This window comes from Triplophysa rosa, linkage group LG15 (assembly GCF_024868665.1).
Source record: "Triplophysa rosa linkage group LG15, Trosa_1v2, whole genome shotgun sequence".
Lineage (NCBI taxonomy): Eukaryota > Metazoa > Chordata > Actinopteri > Cypriniformes > Nemacheilidae > Triplophysa > Triplophysa rosa.
The window spans coordinates 1,355,582-1,373,614 of NC_079904.1; the positions used below are offsets into that span (position 1 = coordinate 1,355,582).

Sequence of the window (18,033 nt, forward strand, 5' to 3'; positions counted from 1 at the left end):
GGTGTGATGAAAGAGGTGACAAAGAATTTGAACAAGATTTTATTCTGCTAACCGGAGCTGAAATCAGAGCGACACTTCGGGCAAACACACAACACCACACAAACACACAACATCACAGAGAAAATCACACATCAATTATAACACAAACAAAACAATCAAATACAAACACAAATCACCACGTAGCAATCAAACGAGAATCCCAACACAGTCACACATAATCAAAACACAAACACACAACACAATCATCAGATATGTTTAAAACACAAACACATCATCATACACAGACACACAACAACATAATCACAGCACATTCATACACAATCAAAACACATCATCACACACAAACACACAATCACAAAACAATCAAAATACAAACATAGTCACACAACAAATCATAGCAAGATAATCACAACACAATCACATGATAATCAAAATACAAACACAGTCACACTACAAATCATAGCAAGATCATCAAAACACAATCACACAATAATCAAAACACACAACACAATCATCACACATAATCAAAACACAAACACATCATCACATACAGACACACAATCACACAGCACATTCACACATAATCAAAACACATCATCACACACAAACACACTCACACAATCAACACAACACAATCACATGATAATCAAAATACAAACACAGTCACACCACAAATCATAGCAAGATCATCACAACACAATCACAAAATCAACACAACTCAATCACAAAGTAATCAAAACACAGTCACACAACAAAACACAAACACACATAATCATATAGCGAGATCATCACAACGCAATCACACAAGCAACACAACACAATCACACATAATCAAAACACAAACACATCATCACACACAACTACATAATCACAACACGATAACAGAATCAACACAACCACACATAATCAAAACACAAACACATCATCACACGCAGACACACAACTACATAATCACAACACGATAACAGAATCAACACAACCACACATAATCAAAACACAAACACATAATCACACGCAGACACACAACTACATAATCACAACACGATAACAGAATCAACACAACGACACATTTTTCTTCCCAGTCCAGCCCTGGTGAGACGAGTGTAGAAGTTTCATTCTTCAAGGGTTTGCTCAGTTTATACATATGTGACCCTGGACCACAACCCTGTTGAAGAAACCAGCATATGCTGGGTTAGGTATGTTTTGATGCTGGTTTGACCATCTTAAACCAGCACATGACCATAAACCAGCACAAACTAGCAAACCAGTATATGCTGTTTTTGTCAACAGGGAAAACCAGTCTTAAGTAGCACGAGAACATTTTGAGTAATCGCCAAAAATACATTGTGTGGGTCAAAATTATCGATTTTTCTTTGATGCCAAATATCATAAGCAGATTAAGTAAAGATCAAGTTCAATGAAGATATTTTGTCAATTTCCAACTGTAAATATATAAAAACTTTATTTTTATGAGTGGATGCAGCAAAATTGGGAGCAAAAATGGCCGAGAACACGCCTACAAACTTCACTTGCTGCTGACGCTCTTTGGGAATTACCCATCAAGTTTGGTTTCTATGTAAAGTTTAGAATTTCTGCTTTGGGGTTTATCTACTCTCCACAACGCCATTAGCCAAAAGAGAGTGTTAAAACAAACCTGTTTCATCTTAGCAACGGCCTGCCACAGCGCCTCTGATTATCAACTTCAAAGGCCATTTTCTCAATATTTCGATTTTTTTTACACTCTCAGATTCCAGACTTTTAAATAGTTGTATCTCAGCCAAATATTGAACTATTCTAACAAACCATATACCAACGGAAAGCTCATTTATTCAGCTTTCAGATTACGTCAAAATCTCAATTTCGAAAAATTGACCCTTAAGATTTTGTTGTCCAGGGGCGCATACAGTATGTGCAATAATAACAGTTACGATAAACATTATAAATCATTTTAAATAACAGTTACGATAAACATTATAAATCATTTTAAATAACAGTTACGATAAACATTATAAATCGTTTTAAACAAACGTCTTTAAGTGATACTCATAAAAATAAGTGTACTCTGAAGCTCAGTTGGTACAGCATTGTTAGTCATGGGTTTGAATCCTAGAAAACCACAACTTGCTTTGGAAAAAAGCCTCTGCCAACTGCTTACTTCCAAGTAAATAAAAGCCTATTCATCCATTTCGATACCGCTTATACGATATATCTTATTGAAAATACGCCGTCATTAGCCAGAGGTGTAAAGAGTACCTGAAAACCATACTTAAGTAAAAGTACAGATACCTTGCAGTGAAAATTACTCCATTACAAGTTACAAGTCACCAATTCCAAAACGACTTGAGTAAAAGTCTTAGAGTATCTGATTTTAACAGTACTTGAGTATTTTACTCAACTGAATGTAGGCTCAAAGAAGCACTAGTCCTCAACACTTAAGAGACACGTCAGTTAAAAACTAGAAACAGTTGATTTGTGAGGAGAGCAATCGCATTTATTTTCTTAAATCATAATAAGACTGAACACCTCAAAATTGCAACAAATCATGGTAGACACCATAACCTACATCTATTACAAACACCCTAAGTCTCATTTAAGCTCAATTGCTCATAAGTAAACCAAATTCCTTCAAAAAGGTCTCTTCAATATAACGGATAAATAAAATAATGTTAAGTAGAATTAAAGTCAAAGCCTTTTTGCACTGGACATGCTGGTTTGGGCCTCATCGCCAGCTGCAGTCATGTCCTCATTTCACATACACTGTTAGCCCTTACCTGCCATTTCTACAGTAATATATTGGCAACACTGTTGCCAGCTAGTTACTGTAGGTGTTTTACAGTAAACTACTGCAATGGCTGTTTGAAGATACATTATTAAAGAATCTATTAACGCACTTAAGTCACACAGTCTTAGATGAACAAGTGTAAATAACAGATGAACACAATAAATCTGTCAAGATTTCACCAGAGGAGAATTAAACACAAACATCAATAACATCTTCACATATTACAGACACCACTTTCACTTTATTTCTGTCATCTGTGTAAGATCTTATTGAGATTTAACTCTAGTTCATAGTGGTTCAATTATGTTTTAAGTCACCATTATGGCGATCAGTGTTTGCTTTGGTTGGACTCTTTGACTTTCTTGTAGCTTTAAAATGTACACTTATACAATAACACTGAAAGGGACTTTACAGGAACCGCAACTTTATGTTTGCTTAGTAACTGAAGATACATCTGAAAGAATTCAATCATTAAATAATAATAATATAGCATTTAAGATTTATTAAGATATGTTTGGTAAAGTGATTACATGTTATAATGGAAAGATCTCTGTCAGAAAATCTTTCTTTGCAATTGAGACACAGTTAGACACTTGACATACAAACCTCATCAATGGTGACAAACAATCATGAATGAGTTTTGTACTATGTACCCAGCATGCATTGCAGCATGAAGCTGTTCAGTTGATTGTCACCATTGTTGAGATTCATATGTGGATTGTTCATTTCTCTGTGTCCGACTCATTCTATAGGTTAATATTTTGTCTATATAGTGTGAGAGCACTTTTGAAAATTGAAATACTATACATTCTTTTTACTGGTTTACATCACTTCATGGCAATAGTCCCACCATATGGTCAAATTTTGAGCAAACATGTTTAGAGCACATTTAGGAAGAGTTAGTTTTAAAAATAAGAGCTTTTGTAGATGTGTGACCTACAGTAACTAGCTGGCAAGAGTGTTGCCAATATATTACTGTAGAAATAGCGGGTAAGGGCTAACCATGTATAAACCGCCAGCGATTGACATCTACCTGATACTGCACTCATATTCATATAAAGAAGCCATGTTGACAAGTTTTTGTAATTTATGGCAAAATCCACAAGATTGTAGTACCTTCAATGCCCTGTGAATGGCAATATTAATTATAAGATAGGTGGCATGCAAAATGTAATGTGTAATTGCATTAGTCATTACAAATGTAGTGGAGTAAAGAGTACATATACTTGTTCAAAAATGTAGTTAAGTAGAGAGTAAAAGTTGCTAATATCTTTAATACTCAGTACAACTACAAAGTAGCCAAAAAGATACTTAAGTAAAGTAACTAAGTACATTTACTCCAATACTTTACACCACTGTCATTAGCTGGCCTCAACTGATTTTTAATGGCTGTTGTCAGGTGTCATTCAGGGGGTGTAACGCTCGACCCTGTTGAACTGTGGGTCTGTAAGACCATGTTCTTTGGTGTGATGGGTCACGCTTCAACATCTGTCTACAGGTTTTTGGTTTGACAGACGTCCAGAGAACACCATGATACCTGAACATACAGAGTCAACTAGGAAGTTTGGAGGAAGAGGAATGAGAATCTATACTATGACTAGAGCTCTGATTTCAGAATGAATAGATCAAATGTAAAATCATCTTAAATGGGAGTTAGACAGTTAAATCAGCTGTGTGAAGTCTACACATCAAACGTTTGTTCAAGAACTGTTGTTACACAACAGCACACGAGTAAAAGAACACGTCACATAACTGGGAAAAACTGAAACCCAATGTGGAACCTTCAGGTGTTCTTATCATCAGAATAACAAACTGTAAGATGCATTATACTGCAAAGAGATCAAAATTATGTGTACATTTATGCATTTGGAAAGCTTATTTCATCTGGATGCGTGTTCACTGGGATCAAACCCATGACCTTTATGCTGAAAACAATGATCTAGCAATTGAGCTAGAATGGCAAAGAATGAACTGGTTTCACCGTGTTAGAGGGCGTAAAGATTACTGTGCTGGATATACTTACACTCCTAAAAAAGGTGCTTCAAAATGTTCTTTGATGCCATAGAAGAACCTTTTGGTTCCATAAAGAACCTTTAACATCTGAAGAACCTTTCTGTTTCAAAAAAGGCAAAAATGGTTCTTCGGATTATAAAAAGGTAAGAAAGAGATCTTCGAAGAAAGTTCTTCTATGGCATTGCTGTGAAGAACCTTTTTTTTTTAAGTGTAGGAATATAACACTTGATCACTCGAAGATGACCTGAAGAACAATATATGTGAAGGGAAAATAAACAATGATGTCATCTTCATTGCACGTTTCACTCTCATGTCATTCCAAACCTGTATGAGTTTCTTCCTTCTTCAGAACACAAAAAATATTTTGAAGAATGTTGACAACCAAACAACACTGAACCCTGTTGACTTCCATTGTACGAACACAAAACCACTGAGACATTTCTCAAAATATCTCTTTTTGGGTTCTACAGAAGAAAGTTATTTTTTCTATCATAAGTTATTCTTATTAATATAGATCGCAAACATTGTCTTTGAATGGTCTTTTACTGAACTGGTATGGCGCTGATCACGGCAACATTACGTTCAACATCCAATTTCTTTGCATAACGAACTGCGTGAATTCATAACACACGTGTGTACGCTCTGTATTGTGTTCTGCTTCAAACGCAGCCTTAAGTTTTAGACAGAAGTCTGCATGTAAACGCACAAACCCACACTGACACAACGATAGTTACGTAAACAGAAATTTATCAGTGAACCAACGAAAGTGTGAAAAATCCATTTCTTCGCGTTGAGCAGTTCTGAACAAAATCTACAGTCCGGACAGGCCTCCTCACTTGGGAAAACAATTAAATATACACAATCTATAAAGCTACAAAGTGAAAAAAAATGAAAAGCTGGAGTCCCGATGAGAACGAGAGGAACTAAATGACGGCGTACTGCTGATACAACAGCTGACGGATCCTGTAATAATCATCACAGTGACAGCCCTCTAGACAGATTCGACCAGCCTCCGTCTGAGAGAGAGAGAGAGAGAAAATAATGACAATAAAATAGATTTTGTTCTAAATTCCATGCAATTCAGATGACAAATATATTCAAATGTTGTGTAAAGACAGGTCTGGGATCAGCTTTGGTCAGCCAAACTCGAGGAGCATCACAACAGACACTTTATAGATGCTGTAATCTCAAATCACTTACTCTCCTCACGGCCACCAGATTATTACACACCAGAACTCCTCCCACAAACTCCGCCTGGATCCCTTCACGCAGAAGAACCTGTTTAAAGTCCGACAGCCGCGGTTCGTTGATGAACACAGACTGATGACCTGACACCTGTGAGAAAAAAGCACGATGTTAAAAAAACACGATGATGATGATGATGAAGCGAGTAGTGCGATGTTTTTATCTCTCTCGCTCACTTCCTGAACAGGCAGCGGTTCCAGCGTGGGTATGACATCACTCTCCTCCGAGATCTCTCGCTCGTCCTCTCCAAACAGGGTCTTCATGGCGCGCTGGTTAGCCACGCTGCTGGGTTCAGTCGTCAGGTCTGACGTCGTCACTTCCATGGCCGGATCGCCGTCCTCCCCGTCATCCTTCACATCCCCGACCTCCGCGACAACCCCCGTGTCCACTTTCTCCACACGCATGTCCAGGACGCCGTCGATCCAGGCCAGCTCTGTGTCTTTGGCTCTACAGAACTGCAGAGAGCTGACCAGCGCGTCCTTCAGCCTCACCTGCCCGACACATGAACAAAACCACACGTTGACAATCACTCATCGCTGGAAAACCAACTACTTCAACACAGAGAAGAGGGAAGCGTCACCTGGTAAATGTGTGTTTCGCTGGTGGCGTCCACGGTCTCTTGAAGTTTGGGGGTGTAAACTTTGATGTCTTTTCCACTGAAGGCCTTACAGGACTCAGCCAGATCCTGACTGTCCTCGGGGGGACCGTGAACGATGATCAGCTGTCGGGGTTTCATCTGGTTTATAATCTTCTTAATGGAGTCGCCGTCAGATCGGCCCTCGTAGTCGATGTACGTGACTCGAGCTCTGAGGGTCACAGCAGAAGATAATGGTTCACATTTATGCTTTTATCCAAAGCTACACATAATCCCCGAATTGTCTTTTTTAAACCCGATTAAACCGTTCCAGTTGTAGCCGAGGTCATATCATAAACACACGCAGATGTCGCATTGTTCGCAGAAATGTACATCACAGCACCGCCATATTGGGGAGGGCATGGGGGTTTTATGAGCTCCGAGGTGCTCACCTGATGTCTAACGTTTGTGTGATGCTGTTGCATTTGGTGGGCACGTCGGACAGGTCCTGCTCCATCGGCTCGTCTCCGTTGGTCAATCCAAACTCCAGCTTGCTCTTCTCGTCTTCAGTGGCTTGAAGTTCAGGAACCAGAAACTCCTCCGGCCTGGAGTCAAAGGTCATGATGCACAGATCACTCAATAAACAGGCGAAAAGTGAATAGCGATTCTTAAAGGAATAGTTCACCTTCAAAATAAAGATTCTGTCATCGTTTGCTCTCCCTGTTGTCATTTCTTTCTACTGCAGAACACAAAAGAAGATATTTTGAAGAATGCCGGTGACAGAAAGCCGTTGGTCCCCATTGACTTGCATTGGTTTTGCGTCCAATGGGGACCAATGGTTTTTGGTTGCCAACATTTATCAAAATATCTTCTTTTGTGTTCTGCAGAAGAAAGAAAGTCAAACAGGTTTGAAATGACGACAGGGTGAGTAAATGATGACAGAATATCATGTTTAAGGGAAGCCAAAGTCAGCATCAAATCCTTCTGTACACTGAAACCGACCCTTGCATAAAGTTTCACAGTATTTCTATATCTGTTCAGACATAATACCATAGTGTTCTTTGACGTAACACCACAGTGCTGTACAGGAAAACAAAAAAGTCGCTTTTGACACTCACCTGATGATTTCTCCATACTCGTCCCATTTAATCCTCTCCTCGTGTGTGGGAAACATGGGGTAGGATTTTTTGGCCTGTTTGAAGAAGCTGCCCTTCCTGCCTCCCTCTCCTTTCATCATCAGATCGTGATGTTTGGTCTTCACTACGGCAGGCTGTTCCAGGTCATCGTCCATGTCGCTTTCATCGCTCGAGTCCAGATCCTCCCTGAACATCAATGCTATGCTGTTACTAATCCTTACATTTAACGTGACGCCACCCAAAGCAGGCATCCTAACGTGGCCAACTCCTCGCAGAATAATTCATCGTGCAATATCGCTGAGATCCAAACCGCAGCAATACAATGTTGAAATGTGTCACTTATTCAATCAGATTTGTAGAGAAAAAATGAACATCACTAATAAACATAAAAGTCCCACAGTATTTCATTAGCAAACCCAGTCACTCACTCTTTCGCCTGCTCCAGTTTCTTGGCAGCTTCTTTCTTCATCTTTTCTTTCTCCGCGTACTCCTCCAGTTCACGACCCTCCAGTCTGCAGCGTTTTCTTATCTGGTTTAGTTCAAAACAAATAGAAAACCTTGTTAAACATCACAATTCTCAAGTATTTGGCAAGTAAAATGACCGCTGCCTGGTCTCATATCTTCCTCCTGACCTCCAGCTCAATCCTCTTCTCTCCCGGGTTATCGATGAGGTAGCGTCCCAGAGTTCCCGGCGTGGTCCTGTACGTGAGGATCACCGAGTTTCTCGCGTCCTGGCACCACTGAATGAAGAGCTCTCGTGAGAAACCGGACTCCAGGTCTGGCTGGCTGCACAGAACCACCTTCGGGCTCGGCACGCGGGACAGATCTGCCAGACTGTGACAGAGGGAGAGGTGACGGAACTGGAAGGGGTTGTTGCGTTTGTCCTCGAAGCACCGCATGAGTTTATCGCTCATCCACTCCACCTGCGAGAGAACGTGAAGATCACAGTGAGTGATCACGCCGCTTCCCGCTGAAGCTATAGTGAGCTATTATTCAAATGAAAAGTGACCTGAGACTTTGAGAACTCCACCACATTGTAGCTGACGTTATTGAGCAGGGCGAGCGAGTAGACGCCTAACCCTGCGTCTTTGGTCCTCCAGATCTGATCCAGGAGCTGTGCCAGCTCCAGCACTCTCCCCGCGGTGTCCACAGCGATCAACACGTTCCCGTCACCGCGGAGCGTCTCCAAGACATTAGCTGAGGATGATATGTATACACACACGTGCAAATGAAGCGAAATCCCGCACTCGTAATTGGCTGGATAATCAGATACAGTCACTCACACCAATGGTCACGTCAAATGTTGTGATTTCATGCTTCCGAAAACTACAAATGGCTTGCGTGCGAACGATCTGAACATAGAAAAGTCATCTTGATCATTACACCTTTAAACTTGAAATAGGATTTCTCTTACTGAGCAGTTGCTCGTCGCGCTGTTTCCTGCGAGGCTGCACGTATGCGGCGTTGAAGGAGTCGGTGATGAGGAGAGACGGCCTGCTGATCGACTCCAGCGAGCAACCGTTCAGATGACTGACATCGAACACAACAGTGACATCATTTTTGAGCGAACTTCACTTTTAATATGATTTGCACACTTTCTCCATTTACATTTTTCCTACTCACATCTCCCTCTTGTGGTTGAAATCCACAGCATACACAATCTCCTCCTCTCCATCTTTCACGATTTTCCAGATAGTGCCACCGATCATGTGACCGGCAGGCAGCGGGGTGATGGACAGACCGTGACCTTTGCCTGTTCGATTCCAAATCATGATCAAGACTCCAGACCAAACAGAACACCACAACAGAGAATTGAATCTAGTTACAGTACGAGTCTTACCTTTCAGGTTGATGATCTGCGAGTATTTCAACTGCTGGATTTTGTCAAATGCTGTATCTACATCGTCTAGCGTGAAGAGGCTAAAATCTTCAGTGTTGTGACGGGACTACGACATTGAACAAGCTATTAACATTTTTATAATTAACATCAAAAATTGCTGGAATTCGTAGTGCCGTATGCCGAGTCATCAATGAACCTGTGAAGATCTTTCTCACCTGATAGAGATCGTACATGAACATCTGGCCCATCTTGTAGACAGGGATTGTGGCGTAGATGGTGCAGTTGAGTCCCAGTTTACCCACAGCGTACGGCAAAGCTCCCAGGTGCAGATGATCAGGGTGAGAGAGCAGCACCGCGTCCACCTGATGCACATACCTGAGAGAGACGGAACCGAAAATCAAACGCATGACACGTGGAAAGAGGTCCAAGGTGCTCGGATCATCTCGTACCGCTTCAGGGAATCTATGATGTCCATGGAGAAACTCTCATCCCAGCCACAGTCCAGCAGGAAGCGAAACTCATCCACCTGTAACAGGTAACACAGAGCAGATTCCTCCTGTACGCCGGACAGAGCCGTCAGTTTGATGATGGACGTCATTCTGATTTCTGACGGTCACACTGCGAGGAAGAACATAACACACAACAGCGCGTTTTAACATGATGACGACAATGTTTTAATTTTGTTTTCACATTTTTCTCCTGACATCATCAGCACGTGTTGTGGTTTGGAAGCTGGTGGACACATGCACTAGACAAAGGACACCAGAAAAACATCTGCTGTAAGAATTCACATCTACTGGGACACGTATTGACATTGAGATGACCAAAACGTGTCCAGATGTAACTAAATCCCCCCGATTATTTACAGCGGCTGAATTTACTCCAGTAATCCCACATGAACAATTCTGTAGTATTTAATATATCAACTACTGTAGAAAATTGTAGTTATCACTTAACTTTTAATGTACTGTAGTATTCTGCAGTGTTATCTACAGGAAATTTATGAAGCATAGTAAATACTATACTAAGGTTCACAAACTTTATAGTATTTAGGAATTTTACTGCAGATTATACAAGAAAATAAAGGAAATTAAATGGTACACGAAAACACTTTTCCTCATTCATTACATTCAAAACACACCATGCAGACTTATTATTATGAGCTCTCATCTAGACCATGATTTAATGATAATATGCATTTAATATTAACGTATAATCTACATTTTCTCCTCATCAAACTCATTCAACACAAGCAGTGCAGAATAAGGCAACAGATTTATAAAAAGGATGAAACATGTTTAAATAAAACTATTCTTACCCGTATCTCGTTGTGTCACTTTTCTTTTCCAGGCGTTTTTTTTAACGATAAAATGCTGTAAACGATGAAAAATCATCTCTAACTCATAGTTAAACTGGACACTTGCGGCATGAGACCAGCGCCATAACTGCGACGTCACACCACCGGACTCTTCCACTCACCGACTAAAGGGATGTTTTGAAACTGAGCAAAAATAACAATAGTTTGCAAGTGGCAGGTAAGTTATAAATAAATTTGCTTTTGTAGTTAACGTATAATAACCGTGCTTATCGTTTAATTAAGAGAGTTTTACTATCAAAATCGTTTTTGCAGGAATTTTGATGCCATACATCGTCATTGATCGGCCGGCGCAGCAACAAATAGAGATAAACACACTTTTTTATTTAAAGTGTTAATATGAGGTGGTAAAACTGCAAAAATACTTACCCGAAAATTCACGTCTTTTAATTAACGTTATAGAAATGATACAGTAATGCTTATGTGTGTGGCATGGAAACCCCAGGTTATATTCCTCCGTTTTATTTAATTTAATTTTTTAGATATTTAGTCAAAATACCTTTTAACTGTTTAAAAAAATATGTAATTGGTTTTGAGTTTCAGTTCTCCCCCGAGCGTTGATAGTTGGTTTCGTCCAGTGCCCTCCAACCCCTAATGCTAATGCTAACGCTGCTGTGCTAATAACACAGAGGAGTCAGACGGTAAGTGTGATAAAATGCATATTTATTCCATTAACACAGACATTATAACGCTCAATGGGGAACATTTAGTTTAGAGAGATGTTTGTAATGGGATTTTTTTTATAAAGAATGAGGTGAAATCGCGTGTTTAGTAGCAGATATACTTTCGGGCCCAGTACGGTCAGTCACCTTCAGCCCAACATAACACGTTATTAATATAATCGTTTATATTGCAAATTGTTTTGCTTTAGACTTGATTTAGCAAACTAGTTTACTGTGTTTGGACAGATAGATAGTGACATGCTGTAACTTACTCCTTACTGTATTAAAAACAGCATTTCTTTATTTTTCTGTTATGCATGCCAGTTTTATGACCTCATATTATCGAGAGATTATTTGGAGAATTTAATTTTAAAGGTTCATTTGTCAAACCGCAGAACCATTAAAAATTAACTAGACATGGCAAAGAAGTGTGTTCAGTTGCTTTGATCATACAATGTCTCTCACTGCACTTTACTTAAATGGTGAAATGGTAAATGTCTCATTTCTTCTGTTGAAATAAAAAAATACTTAATTGTCAATGGAAAAAGTATCTTTTCTTTCCGAACAGGCATCATGGTGAACTTTGCAGCAGCGATCCGTGAACATTGGGTCAATATTTTGGTTCCACTGGGTTTTGTTGTCGGCGTTTATCTGGACAGATGGAACGATCAGAAACTCACAGCATTCAGAAACAAGAGTGCTTTATACAGCAGGTGATCTGACTCGGTACATCACATGAAGATGTTTCAGTAACGGTACATCTTAGTAAATGATATTCCCTAATGTATATCTTTGGAATTTCAGGGAACTGAAACCGGGCGAGCAGTACACCTGGAAGTGAGATTGCCCTGCAGTGATATTTATTTGACCCTCTGACCCCTAAATTGTCAGTATGTTTGTACTGTCTGTTCAGCCACTTTGTCTCTGATTCCAAGCATGATGACAATAAATTTTGCATTTAGTTCTCTTAATTCCTTGTGGTTTTTATTTACAGATGCTATGCCATTACATGTTGATTACAGCATCAATAAAACCTTGTAATCAACATCCCACATCGCTCATTTCTTCACCTGCTGCAAACAATATTTAGGGAGAGTTAGTGTAGTTTAACATTCCACCATAAACTGATCAATATCCACAAAGATCTTCCTTGAGGCATTTTCCAAATCTACTTCTTTTAGTCTTTCAGTATTTAAATGAATAAACTGAGAGAATCTAATCACTGCAAAAGTATTCATATTTTTCTGTACAAAAGTACATGAACTTTAAGATTTCATAAAGATCTGAACAAATAACAACGGTGTGATACAGAACAGTATTTTTATTCAGCAGTCAAAGGTTTGGCAGTGTGAATCAGTCCTTTCTCAAAGAGCAGCTCGGCCAGTGATGCCTGTAAAAATAAAATAAGTCTTCCAAACTGATCATAATAAATAATTGTATTAAACGTTTTTCAGTTTAAAAATGATTTATCTATGTAGTACCTTTGCTGCCGCTTTGTCGCACGGTAAACTGGCCACAGTAATGAACTTAGGATATGAATGAATCAGAAGTTCCACGGCATCTATGTGCTGACATAAAAAAAATCAGTCAAGTGTTCAAAAAAACATCAAAAATGAAGTAATTCAAGAAGTTTACATTCACCTCTGCTTGTATCTTGAAACTCTTGGGTTGTTCTTTATGGTAAACTCTAGAGTTCTCTGTAGTGTAACAAAGCAACACATTGTCCCCATCACTGCACAATCTGTAGAGACAAAAATTATTCCAACAAAACCCCATACTCATACAAATCTACAAACACTTAGTATAATAACATCAACGTTCACAAATACACAAAATATTCACAATTTATATTCAATGTATATAGAATACAAATGTACGCTGCAGTAGAAACCACTAAAGGAAGGATCTGACTGTTACCTGGCAGCTCCAGCACGCACGAGTCTGATTTGAGTTTGACCCTTTATCTGAACAGCCACATCAAGAGCCTCTCCATCTCTCCACCGGGCAGGAGCACCATACACACTGCTGGCCTGTTCCTCTACAAAACACCAACAATGATTTATGACTGAAACAACATTTGACATGATATTCAGGAATGACCACACATCACTGGATTTCTACCCTAATACAGCCAATAGTACAAACACATTTTTTTTACCTTCGCTGTCTTTAGTTATAATACTTATAATACTGATTTAATTCTGGATTGTTTGTGTGGAACTGACCTGCGGTCAGCATAGGAGGAAGACAGTCGTGCAAGAAATCTCTGGCCTTCTGATCCACAGCCGCATCTATCGGTGCAAAATGAGCCAGTTTCTTCGTCAGACCCTGAACGTGTGCCATGAATTTATCTCGCCGTGGATCTTCCTGTTCGCAGGCATGATTCAAGATTCAAGATTTTTATTGGTCACATACCAGCAGTGAAATTTAGGTTAGGTCAGCTCCAAAGACGGAAAATATAAATAATATAAAGTTAAAGGTATATACTGTATAGTCTATGATAAACTGTAAATATTTACATGAGCAGGAATGTGCAAACAGATAGCAACTCAAGCTTGCGTGAAGTTGCATGAACAACTTCAGTTTAACACGGTGGAGGCCGAACAGTAGGAGATACGCATCAACACAAATACCATCAAACAACGACAAATACCTTCTCAGAGTGCTGAACTCCCATGTACTGAAGATAATCGAGCGGTAACCCCCTCCTGAACTCAACATCTTCCTCCATGGCGATCTCCATGGCTGCCGGCATTAACTGCTCATCAAATAAACGCACACTTCTGAAGTGAATCTCACAAAGAACCTTCCAGGACATTATCGTTTCCGAGAAAGACACTTAATGTCAATATTTTAATTCTTTAATAAGAGAGTGGAGACATTGTCCAGCCGAGATGTACCTTCAGCATCAGATCTCCCCAGCTGTTCCTCTGGTACGAGGAGACGGTGATGTGCAGTGAATGGGCATCTGGCAGACAGTCTCCCTGATGAATGAAACCACGTGGAAAATACAGCAGATCTCCCGCTTCCAGCACCACGTCCATGATGGGCTGCCCGATCTCTGCCTGACTGAAATTAGCTTGAAGAAAACAACACAGAGAATGACTCGGGACACAAATAATACTAAAATAAAATCTCCTTGTATGAAACTAAAGATTGTGTCCTTACGGCTGGACACCAGGGGCAACACTTCATCTTCAGAACTGTGGGATGGAAAACCAGGTGCTACTAGTTATTACAGCCCCTAATCTCATTTATCTCACCAAGATACTGTGGGCCTAAAATGTATTTGGGCACCTTAGCCCCATTAATAAAGAATATCATGAATATAGAACTCACCGAGGTTTGTACACCCTCCAGTGTTTTTTACCCTCCAGTTGCACTACAAACGCTTCAATATCATCATAGTGTGGAGCAAAACCCTGCGTCCCCGGCGGCGTCAGATATCTGAAAACCACAGTCAATGCCAACAGAACAAAACCTTTTCGATGAGAAATCAAATCCGTAAAGCAAAGGAATCTGATTAAATGATTGTCACATACGTGTTTGCTCCCACCATACTGCCAAACGTCTCCTGAAGAATAGACAGCACTTGCCAAACGGCGGAGGAGAAAGCTTGAGGATTGAGCATTCTGATTGAACAACCGCTCTGACAACAAACAAACAATAACATCTGTGAAGCAACACCGAAACATCACGTTTCATATTCATATCTACTGATTGTAAAGTAATGACAACTTCAGCAATGTTTACACATCAACAATATATATCTCCTATGTGACTAACAGTAAAGAATGTTATATTATTGTCATCTTTTATTTACTGTAAAGCAAACTGTAGGAAGGAAAGCAGGGTCGACAGATTCTGTACCTCATAAAAGTCCCAGACTGTATAGGGTAAAGCTCTTCCTGGAGGATTGTGCGTCTCTCTTTTGCCGTTCGTGTAGCTCGTCACATCTAAATTCACTCCATACTGAACATTTTCCTGAACACATAACCTTTACGTCTGACAACCATATACTCCTAAACCCTTCATCTGTTTCCATCAAAACATAACCCAGAGATCAAATCACGGAGCAGAAATGACTTACATTTCTTAAAATGAGGTCAAACTCTGCTGTTGAAAAGAGTCCTTTGAAATAGTCTGGATTCTGTCGTTGGATTAAAATCGGTTTCTTCTCCCAGTTATCCCTATAATTTGGGAAGAATTAGTTTCTTATTCCAAAGTAACTTGTAAGACACTTCATCATCTAAATTGTCAAGAAATGTCAGGGTCATATTTAAAGTAAAACTTTTCTTCAAGACCAATAAAATTGTAATGATTTCAAGCATCTATTGTGAGCTGTGTGTGTGTGTGTGTGTGTGTATGTGCTTGCAAACATGGTTTACGAGGACACAAATCTGTGTAATGACATGTGTATAACAACGTAAACATGGTTAAAGGGGACACTTCCTGTGTCCTCGTAAACTGAATCGCTTATAAAACATACTAAATTATCTTTTTTTAAAGAAATTTGCGTGTGTTGACCTGAAGAAGCTTTTGGCTTGAACTGGATGAATAAGCCACTGGAAAAGTCTATTGGCTCTCTCTCTGCTGTTGTTGACCTTTGCTAGATCTGTCAGAAGCGTGTGAAGAGCTGGATTGTTGAATCCTTCCCTGCATTCGGTCACACAGGACTCCTGGAAAACCACATCAAACACATGAGCTTCAACATCTCCACTGACACTGGTGTATAAGAGTCAAACACTCACCTCGCCTTGAGCTTTATCACTGCTGCTGGGCTTTCCGCTGGATTTCACAGCTTTCCCTCTTTTCTGTTGATTTGTTTTCTTGTTGGAATGCATGGCATTCTCTTTCTTTTTGGGTTTCTTTGCTGGGGGGGACACAGCCTGCAAAACAGAAAGTAAACTTACAAGGGATGTAACAATATGATCGATATCGTGTTATCGCAAATAGCAAAATTGTCTCAATATTATCGTGGTCACATGACTGTATAAAACGATAGGTTTTCCGGGCCTAACATATAGAAAGTTAGAGAAAATGATAGAAGTTACCTTTGTCAAGGTCCATCTGGTGCAATTATTTTATTTTATAAAAGGGATTTTTAGGTCATTTGACCCATCTCATACTATAACTCATACCTCTAAGCAACAGTTATGATTAGAGGATAACGAAAAAAGATGCTTGTGGCACGTTTCCAAGTCATCATATGTCATTTTAAATATTGCAATAAATGTCGTGCCGTGGAGTCTGTATCGAGGTATTATCGCACGGTGAGATTTTTGTATTGTTACATCCCTAAAACTTCCAGCCCTCATGCTCATGCTATTTACACGGTAACGTTACTCAAAGAATACCATGGTCCCACCAAGAGATAACAGATCTTTTACACAATATGTTTAAACTGCAAACTCTATTTCTGACGTATATTTTACATTTATACTTTAATATGGAATTGACTTTTAATTGATGTTAGGGTCGATGTCCCTTTAAGAGGCTTCGCATGCAAACAAATGATATATTTTCATATCGAACATTCATACCTGCACCGCTGGTGTTGTTGTCCCTGATACTGACTGATAAATAGAAAACGCGGACATATGTTTCCTTTCCATGGCTTGTATATTAAACTGCGCACACATAGCACACATGAAACGCGTGAGATGTTTTCTTCTGCAGGAGTCAATGCAATCAGACTGCGCGCTTACCGCCACCTACAGGAGTGGATGAGCACACACACCTGCTTTATCCACAATATTGACATGAAGTGTGTTTAGAGTTTTATAGCAAATTTGTATATTTACATGTTGAACAGATAAAAATATATCACGTGACTTTATTTTAGCATTTTAATTATAGGCCTACTTTTTACTGTGCTGAAAGAAATAAGAGTAGAGGGAGAATGCTAAATTATAGAGCAGATCCCAGTATGATCTTCAGGTTTTGAGACAACCGAAACTGAGAACCCCCCCACACATACACATGTTGTGTTTCTATTTTTCCATAAAGATATTTATACTGTACAAATTGTATATTCTGACCCTAAATCTACAACTAAACCAACTCTAACCCTCACGTGCACTGCAAAAATTAATCAATATAACAAAATAACTGAAATCAGAAACTCTTAATTTTGCATCATAATAAACAAAGAAGTGGTTAATTTTTATGCCTTATTAGGGCAACGTGTCCTGGTGATAAAGGCCATAAAATATATAAAATATTTAAAAAAAAATATATGTGGATATGTTTACTTTAGTGCAAATGAAATAAAAAGTGACATTAAATATTTTTTGCTAAACATTTTCCACACTTGGCTGTTTAATAGTCATGTCTCCTTATATCTATCATTTTAAACATGCATCGTTTTAAAAATTGTTTCTGAGGAAATGTGTTTTTACAACAA

The 18,033-nt window shown here is 39.3% G+C and overlaps 3 protein-coding genes across 4 annotated transcripts; 1 reads left to right on the forward strand and 2 right to left on the reverse strand.

The window, feature by feature from the left end:
- Positions 1 to 5,525: 5,525 nt before the first annotated feature.
- Positions 5,526 to 11,064, reverse strand: cpsf2 (cleavage and polyadenylation specific factor 2). Its single transcript, XM_057352879.1, has 15 exons — positions 10,909 to 11,064; positions 10,040 to 10,208; positions 9,806 to 9,965; positions 9,591 to 9,696; positions 9,374 to 9,503; positions 9,165 to 9,280; positions 8,760 to 8,947; positions 8,383 to 8,673; positions 8,179 to 8,279; positions 7,733 to 7,936; positions 7,067 to 7,219; positions 6,621 to 6,846; positions 6,217 to 6,531; positions 5,996 to 6,130; positions 5,526 to 5,811 (listed from the first exon to the last, which is right to left on the reverse strand). The coding sequence occupies exons 2-15, from the start codon at positions 10,186 to 10,188 to the stop codon at positions 5,719 to 5,721; spliced, it is 2,367 nt and encodes a 788-aa protein (XP_057208862.1). The 5' UTR covers positions 10,189 to 10,208; positions 10,909 to 11,064; the 3' UTR covers positions 5,526 to 5,718.
- A 448-nt stretch (positions 11,065 to 11,512) lies between these two features.
- Positions 11,513 to 12,598, forward strand: LOC130566410 (NADH dehydrogenase [ubiquinone] 1 beta subcomplex subunit 1-like). Its single transcript, XM_057353868.1, has 3 exons — positions 11,513 to 11,606; positions 12,196 to 12,340; positions 12,432 to 12,598. Exons 2-3 carry the CDS (start codon positions 12,201 to 12,203, stop codon positions 12,466 to 12,468), a joined length of 177 nt encoding a protein of 58 aa, XP_057209851.1. The 5' UTR covers positions 11,513 to 11,606; positions 12,196 to 12,200; the 3' UTR covers positions 12,469 to 12,598.
- A 332-nt stretch (positions 12,599 to 12,930) lies between these two features.
- On the reverse strand, positions 12,931 to 17,310 carry riox1 (ribosomal oxygenase 1). 2 transcript variants are annotated; one of them, XR_008964464.1, is made up of 15 exons: positions 17,171 to 17,310; positions 16,379 to 16,516; positions 16,155 to 16,306; positions 15,718 to 15,817; positions 15,498 to 15,611; positions 15,170 to 15,276; positions 14,967 to 15,074; positions 14,796 to 14,830; positions 14,528 to 14,706; positions 14,281 to 14,385; positions 13,853 to 13,994; positions 13,545 to 13,665; positions 13,269 to 13,368; positions 13,109 to 13,188; positions 12,931 to 13,017 (listed from the first exon to the last, which is right to left on the reverse strand). XR_008964464.1 is itself a non-coding variant. In XM_057353867.1 (15 exons), exons 1-15 carry the CDS (start codon positions 17,276 to 17,278, stop codon positions 12,949 to 12,951), a joined length of 1,665 nt encoding a protein of 554 aa, XP_057209850.1. In that variant the 5' UTR covers positions 17,279 to 17,310; the 3' UTR covers positions 12,931 to 12,948. The 2 variants fall into 2 exon arrangements, 1 of the variants encoding a protein (XP_057209850.1); XM_057353867.1 differs by having other exon boundaries at positions 13,109 to 13,195.
- Between the last annotated feature and the right edge of the window lie 723 nt (positions 17,311 to 18,033).